General features: G+C 55.1%; 1 protein-coding gene across 1 annotated transcript; it reads left to right on the top strand.

Annotated features, from left to right (window-relative positions):
- The first annotated feature begins 1640 nt into the window (after nucleotides 1-1640).
- Nucleotides 1641-7809, top strand: PHYHIP (phytanoyl-CoA 2-hydroxylase interacting protein). The gene is made up of 4 exons (XM_012807728.2): nucleotides 1641-1805; nucleotides 2966-3140; nucleotides 5238-5355; nucleotides 7049-7809. Exons 1-4 carry the CDS (start codon nucleotides 1641-1643, stop codon nucleotides 7581-7583), a joined length of 993 nt encoding a protein of 330 aa, XP_012663182.1. The 3' UTR covers nucleotides 7584-7809.
- Nucleotides 7810-8100: the final 291 nt, after the last annotated feature.

The raw sequence follows: 8100 nt of genomic DNA on the forward strand, positions 1-8100 counted from the left end.
ATCTGTTTTATTTCAGGGTGGGCCCAGTAGCACTCCCATGCTTAGGTGCCATAGGATTCCCTGTGCACGAAGCCACTGACATTTGGCTGTGGGGTGGGACTTGAGTGACACCCTGGGGTAGGTGAGGGCCAGCAGCCTTAGCCTTCAACCTGAACCTGCCACCCAGGCAGCCCACAGGTTAATCTAGAGGTGCCAGGCTCTGGAGCAGCCTTAATTGACGGGAGAGTGTGGGTGGGATCTTCTGGAAGCTATAAATAAAAGTACCTGCTTTTGCAAGCACCCCTAGCTCCTAGGCAAGGGGAGGAGAAAAAGAGGGAAGAGAAGAGAGAAAGAGATGACACTTGGGAAAACAGGTGAGCCAGGAGCTGAGCTTGAGGAAAGGAAGGGAACATGAGACCAAATGCCGGCTGGAGAAAGCCCCACCCTCCCCTGCTCTCCTCCCAGACACTTCACTCCCTCTCATACTCCCTGCTTCCTCCGGGAGCTTTGGTCAGCCAGGCCAAAGCCAAGTCCAGAGTCAGCTCTTCCCAGATAAAGCACAGCTGAGATTGATGTTGGTGTGGCCCTTTCATACCTGGAAGAGCACCAGGCATAAAGGTAGAACCAAAGGAGCAGGAGAGGCAGGGGAGGGAAAATGCAATTGCTTGAAAGGACGAGATGGAAGGGGGACAATAGTGAAAATGCCACGTGCACCTATGCATGGACACCTGCCATGGGTGTGCCCTCCCACGCACACGAGGGGCCATGCCCTCAGCTTCATGATAAAGAGCTCTGGAGTTCAAATTGTTTGCTACTGTGTGGCCACAGGCAGGTTAGTACCCCCACCTTCAGTTGCCTCATCTGTAAAATGGGAATAATAATAGTACATCCCTATTGTGCAGCTTGCATGAGATGTTTGTGAAGTTATTAGCATGTGGTCAGTTCCTAGTAGATGTTGAGGTTAAAACTAATTATTGAAAAGAGTCAAGCCAGGATCAGCCGAAAGAAAGAGAGAGTGATTGTCAAAAATGTTGTAGGTAGAAAAAGAGTGTAAAGTGGGCTGTGGCCCCTGCTGTCCATTCCCACCATGAATATTTCCATGTGCACCTGTGTGGCTCTTGTCCTCCAGCTCTCCAGACCTTGCTGAGCCATCCCCAGAGAAGAAAGGGTTCGAACCCAAGGGTTCTGGCCTCAATTGCCACTGTTGTCACCTGCCCAATTAGTGCAACTTGGGTCCTCAGCAGGTGCTTCCTGCCTGTCCTCCACCCTCCCCTGTCTCTCCACCCCCACCCCCTTCTCTTTTCACGCCTGCTGGCTGAGGGCCTCCACCCTCCTCGTCTCCATCTGCTGCAAATCTGTCCCCACCCGGCTTTTGCCGTGTTCCCACTGCCTCTGCCACCTGTCAGGTGCCGTCTGCTCTGCAGACCCCTCCAAGGGGAGCAGAGAACTCCCCCCCCCCCGGGACACCCCTCCCACCTTCATTCTCCCCCCCTCCAGCTTTCCCTGTGCATTCTTTTCCATCAGATCTCTGAGGCTGGTGCATTGCCTGGGTCCTCACAGGGATATTAGGAAGAGAACATTCTAGAAAGTTCCATGGGGTTGAGGGTAGAGCTAATTCCTCCCCTCCCATCAGTCCCCGCAGGAGCCAAACCAGAGGGAGCATGGAGCTGCTGTCCACCCCCCACAGCATTGAGATCAACAACATCACCTGTGACTCCTTCCGCATCTCCTGGGCCATGGAGGACAGTGACCTGGAGAGGGTCACCCATTACTTCATTGACCTCAACAAGAAGGAGAATAAGAACTCCAACAAATTCAAGCACCGGGTGAGTAGAAGGTGCCCAGGCACCTCTCCTCAGCACCTGTTTTTGGAGGAGGGAGGATAATGGCACACCTGGAAGTGATGTTATGGAGTCAGAGACCTGGTTAACATCCAAACTCTTCTTACTGTGTCATCTTAGGAAAGTTACTTGGCCTCTCTGAGCCTGAGTTTGTTCCCTGGTGGAAAAGGAATAATAATGCCAACTCTCACAGGGTCACTGACAGGATTCGATGAGTAATGTTTGCGTGGTGCTTGGCATGGGGCCTGGCACAGCGGGAGAACTGTTATCAGCGACATGATTGGGACTTCAGACAGGGGCCGAGAGCCCGGGTGGGGTGGGACCGCAGGCATCACGTGTGGGGATGGTGTCTCAGGTCCTGACAAAGCCCAACTCGGGGAGCAGCCCTGTTGTTGGCTGGGTGGGCACCATGGGCTTCTGGCAGGGGTGGTGCCCAGCTCTCCCTCTCACCCACTGGCCTGCTGTTTGCTTGGTTTAGAAAAGGTATGTGTGAGAGCCCTCTTTGAGTGTGTCCTCTCCTGGGGTTACAAGCCAGGGTGGCAGTGGTGGGGGGAGCCTCCCATCCTCACAGGCTGGCAGAGGCAGGGGAGAGTGAGGCGGGAAGGAGCTGGCTCCCTGGACCACAGCGCTGGTGTGGGTTACTCACCCTCTCTCTCTGGAACTGGCTCTCCCGTTCTGGGTGTCTTTTGGCAGGCCAGTTGCCACGGTGACGTGAATGTTCAACACCACCCCCTTAACCCTCCTCCCCCCCAAAGAATAAGGCATATTTTTCCTTCCTCCCTGGCTTCTCAGCATTTGCGGTTGCCGTGGAGACAGCACTGCAGCAGTGTGCAGAGCTCTCCAAGTCTCCCTCAAAAAACCGAGGCCTTGCTGCCCTCAACTTTAGGGGCCCTCTCCCCTGAGGCCTTTTCCTTCAGTTCCCAAGAGAACAGGGCGCCAGGGGGCTCAACGAGGGGCGGAGGCTGGGGAGAGTCTTCCTGGTGGCCCCTGCTGGCTTCTGAAGGAAATGGTGGTCAGGACGTGGAGCTGTCAGATCCCCCACACTCTGGCCGTGCTCAGGAGGACCATTTTGGGAGCAGGGATGCCAAGATCAGGTGGGACCCCCCATTTGACTTCTGGCTGTCTGTCTCTACTCCATTTCTCAGGATGTCCCCACCAAGCTTGTGGCCAAGGCAGTGCCACTGCCCATGACAGTGAGAGGCCACTGGTTCCTGAGCCCCCGAACGGAGTACAGTGTGGCCGTGCAGACGGCAGTGAAGCAGAGTGATGGCGAGTACCTGGTGTCTGGCTGGAGTGAGACGGTTGAGTTCTGCACTGGAGGTAAGTCCCTGCTGTGACATTGCTGTCCTGCTGCTTTGGCACACATGGCTTAGTTGTGGTCAAGATGGGCTTTATGGTGACCCAGCAAACACTTATGAACCCTGCCGTCCACCAGGCATGAAGCTCAGACGTCAGGGTAGGGAAACCCTCCCTGCCTCAAAGAGCCTGCCTTTTCTCTCCTCACATCACAGGCAGATGGGAGACTGCTAATCGTGCTGGCAACACCACTTCCAAAAAAGGGATAGAATTACTTTCCTGTTCGGTGCAAGCATCTTTTTAAAACATTGCGGTAAAATTACGCATAACATAAAATTTACCACGTTGACCCTTTTTAAATGAACTGATCCACAGTTCAGTAGTGTTAAGTATATTCACATCATTGTGAGACCAATCTCCAGAACGTTCCCATCTTGGAAAACCAAAACCCTCTACCCAGTAAACAACCACTCCCCATTTCCCCCTTGACAACCCTTATTCTACTTTCTGTCCCTATGGGTTTGACTTCTCTGGGACCCCATATCAGTGGAATCATGCAGTATTTGTCCTTTTGTGACATTCACATAGCATGATGTCCTTAAAGATCATTCACATGGCACATATCAGAATTTCCTTCCCTTTTAAGGCAGGATGGTATTCCCTTGTATGGAGAGACCACACTTTGCTTATCAGTCATTGTAATCAGTGGGGCGATCATGTTTGGCTAGTCCTGTGCCTCCACTTAGCCTGAGAAAATGGACCCTGTTTAATGACCCTGCAAGCACCCTTAGTACGCATAGAACTAACCCGGCTGACTCTAGCATGAACAAACACCAGGCTTAAGTGTGCTTGGTCACCGATGACCCAGGATCTGCCCTAGGATATTCCATTCTTTTGGTGTCCACGGTGAGAACTGCTCCAGATCTCTCTGTCATAAGGAAGGGGCAGGGAACATTCTTAGCCCCAGGCCTCCGTGGCTGCTGGTTTCATCCTCTGCCAAGGTCTATGCCCCAAATCTCCTTGAATTGCTGTTGTCTTTTGAGTGGTGCTTTTTCCCAGTCTGCTGTGAAACCCCACTCTCTAGAGGCATTCCTACTCCTTGGGGGAAAAGCTTCTTGGTTTGCCTCCCATGTGTAGCGGATATTTATTCAAACCTAGGAGCTGTGGACAGCTGCACTCTTCTTGCCAATCCAAGCACTCTGGCCCGGGATGCATCAGCAAGGATGGAAGGGCACCTATTTCTAGTTTGTTACCAAGGTGCTGTGTAGGCTGGTAGCAGCCCTGCTTGAGCCTCAGGACCCCAGGGCCAGCCCCAGGCCCAGCTGCAGGCCCAGAGGGTTCAATTTTACTATCCTGTTTCCAGCCTTTTACCCTGTGTCTCCTGAAATGCTTAGGCAGAGGGCTACTGGTTAGGCAGAGGCCCAGCTTTCCCTGGATTCTTCATGACCACCCACCTGGAATCACTACGGGCTTCCAGGTGGTCAGCCTCTTATCTGCTGGATGTGGTGGTGGTAGGGGGCTCTCCCAAAAGGACCTCACACTCTGCCCTCTCCAGTTCTTCTTCTTTTTTTTTTTTTTTTTGAGACAGAGTCTCAAGCTGTTGCCCTGGGTAGAGTGCCGTGGCATCACAGCTCACAGCAACCTCCACCTCCTGGGCTCAAGCAAGTCTCCTGCCTCCACCTCCCAAGTTGCTGGGACCACAGGTGCCCACCACAATACCTGGCTATTTCTTGGTTGCAGCCGTCATTGTTGTTTGCCAGGCCTGGGCTGGATTCAAACCCCCAGCTCAGGTGTATGTGGCTGGCGCCTTAGCTGCTTGAGTCACAGGCGTGGAGCCCTCTTGAGTTCTTCTTTTGCCAGCCTGTGCTCTTTGCACACAAGGGTACTCTGGGATGACAGCCTCTGAGGCCCCAGTGTGATAACTGGGCAGCCCTCTGCCCCTTTCTGACAGCCTCTGGCAGCAAGGATGCAGAGGTGATAAGAACAAGCAGTGTGTGGCTCTCCCTGTCCCCATCAGACAGAGATTGGCCTGACATGTACTGTGGGGTGGGAGTGGAGGGACAGGAGCATTTGTGACCACTCAGCTGGCCTGGCTCACCTCCCCCACCTGGGCTCTTACAGATTATGCTAAGGAGCACCTGGCCCAGCTGCAGGAGAAGGCCGAGCAGATCGCAGGCCGCATGCTTCGCTTCTCTGTCTTCTACCGCAACCACCACAAGGAGTACTTCCAGCACGCCAGGTCCGGCGGGGCTCTGGCCTCCCCATGCCTTCACATCATCAGGCTGGCTCTGAAGTGACCCTACTTGGGGTTTGGGCAAAGGGGAGGTGTGGGCTCTAGGGACAGGGGCCATCTGGCTCAGCACTGTACTAACAAGCTCAGGCAAGTGAGACTCAGGCTTTGATCCTTTCATGGGGGTCTGCCCCCACTGGGCCCAGGGCAGGTAGCAAGGAGAGCACAGAATGAGAGAGCTCTGAGCACCAAGACTTCTAGGCAGCACCCAGCTCAGTGGCTCTAAACTGGGCACTGGGGAGGCTGCTGGAGTGGGGAGGGAATCAGTGGATGGGCCCCACACCCACTGTTCAGCAGCCACCTCAATGTATTTGCCTATGTCCTGCCTATGTATAATTTCCTTTGAAGAAAAAGAGAGGGGATCTGCCATCCGAAAATATTAGAAATGTGGTGATCTGATCCAACACTCCAGAATACAGATGAATGTGAGGCCCAGAGAGAAAGTGGGTTGTTGTCTGGTCGAGCCAGCAAGTCACTTGTCACTCAGGACAGCCAGGACAAGGCAAGAGTGAGACAGCACCAAGGGGTGTCCACCCTCCTCCGTGCCTGCTGACATTGCTCCAAGTCTGTGTCCTTCTGAAGCTCGGCCAGGGCGAGCTGCTGCTCTGATTGTCTTTGTCCATATGGTCAGCTGGGGTGAGGCATTTCAACCTTACCTTAGGGCAGTGAGGGCCTTGGGGGCTTTGGTGGTGGTATTAAAGAAGAGAGGCAGTGGCCCATGTGGAGCTTTGTCACCAGTGAGAAAGAGGGAGACAGGGAGCACCCATGTGTGCCAGGTAGCTTGTTTGGTGCCAGGACATAAAGATAAAGGCACAGTCCACCTTTTTTTTTTTTTTTTTTGAGACGGAGCCTCAAGCTATCCCCCTGGGTAGAGTGCCATGGCATCACAGCTCATAGCAACCGCCAACTCCTGGGCTCAAGCGAGTCTCCTGCCTCAGCCTCCCAAGTAGCTGGGATCACAGGCACCTGCCACAACGCCCAGCTATTTTTTGGTTGCAGCCATCATTGTTTGGCGGGCCCGGGCTGGGGGTTCGAACCCGCCGCCTTAGGTGTATGTGGCTGGCGCCTTAGCCGGTTGAGCCACAGGCGCCAAGCCAGTCCACCTTTTTGAGGACAGAGTCAGTCAAGTAGATAGTGTGGAAAGATTTAATGCAATGAGTATATGTGACTGCTGAACAAAATTCCGTGTCTTGCATACAGTAGGTGGCCACATATTTGTCAAATGTGAGAGCCTGTGGTCCCCAGCAGGTTTTTGAGAGTAGCAGACACTAGTTCTGGGACTAGAAGGATGATGAGGAGTTTGCAAAGCCAGGTGGAGGTGGGTGGGCAGGGAAGTCAGTCTGGGCAGGTGGGAGAGTGTGGAGGCAGGTGGGCAGGTGAGTATTAGGAGATGGGAAATGACAAGGAAGCCAGAAAGACCAGACGGTGTGGACCCTTACTTTTGCAAGGTCATTAAAAGGTTTCAAGCTGGCGAGGGACAGGTTCAGGAGAAGTGGGGCTCTCCCTGCTCTTACATTCTGCAATTGCTTTACTTGTGACTAATAGGAGTGGCCGGGGGGAGGGCTGGGAGCTGGGCTGGCCCTCTCCCTTCATGGCCACGTGTAGTCACCAAGCCTGAGCATCTTCTCTCCCCGGGTGGCAGGACCCACTGTGGGAACATGCTCCAGCCCTACCTGAAGGACAACAGTGGCAGCCATGGCTCCCCCACCAGCGGCATGCTGCATGGGGTCTTCTTCAGCTGCAACACCGAGTTCAACACGGGCCAGCCACCCCAGGACTCCCCCTATGGCCGCTGGCGCTTCCAGATCCCAGCCCAGCGCCTCTTCAACCCCAGCACCAATCTCTACTTCGCGGACTTCTACTGCATGTACACGGCCTACCACTATGCCATCCTGGTGCTGGCGCCCAAGGGCTCCCTGGGGGACCGCTTCTGCCGTGACCGCCTGCCCCTCCTGGACATTGCCTGCAACAAGTTCCTGACCTGCAGCGTGGAGGATGGGGAGCTGGTCTTCCGCCATGCCCAGGACCTCATCCTGGAGATCATCTACACCGAACCCGTCGACCTGTCCCTGGGCACCCTGGGGGAGATCAGCGGGCACCAGCTCATGAGCCTGTCCACTGCCGATGCCAAGAAGGACCCCAGCTGCAAGACCTGCAACATCAGTGTGGGCCGCTAGGGACTCCCAGGGAGCTGGGGGGCAAGGGAGAGATGACCGGAAGGTGGAGAGGGGTGGCCCAGGTCCAGGGAGCTGGCTTTCTCTCCCCTGCACCCCTGCTCCCTCTCCCTGCCCCTTGGCACTGAGGCAACAGATGGTGGTCCTCTTGGTAAGTGTGGCCCACCCCAGGCCTGGTGGACTTGGCAAGGCTTCTTGGCTTCAGTAGGTTGGTGGGTGGGTTGGATCTCTGGAGAATCTCCCCTTTCCTCTGGCTTCCTCGTCCTGCTGTTCTGTCTCACCTGAGCCTCCGACTCCCCAGGACTGCCCGCCTGTGGGGCTCTCCCAGGGAGCCTCTCCGGAGGAGATGCGGAGAGCTGTGGGGTGCTCTTCTTCAGCCCCAGCACCCACTCAGGGCCGACCATAGAATGCCCCCCATTGAGCTGGGCCTCAGGGCTTCCTGCTGTAGGCCTGGGCCCCTGCTCCTATAAATAGCTCCTGCACCGCCATGACGTCCTGGCTTCTCCTGGCCCTAGAGAAC

Source organism: Otolemur garnettii, unplaced genomic scaffold (assembly GCF_000181295.1).
Source record: "Otolemur garnettii isolate 467f Iridium unplaced genomic scaffold, OtoGar3 scaffold00074, whole genome shotgun sequence".
Classification (NCBI taxonomy): domain Eukaryota; kingdom Metazoa; phylum Chordata; class Mammalia; order Primates; family Galagidae; genus Otolemur; species Otolemur garnettii.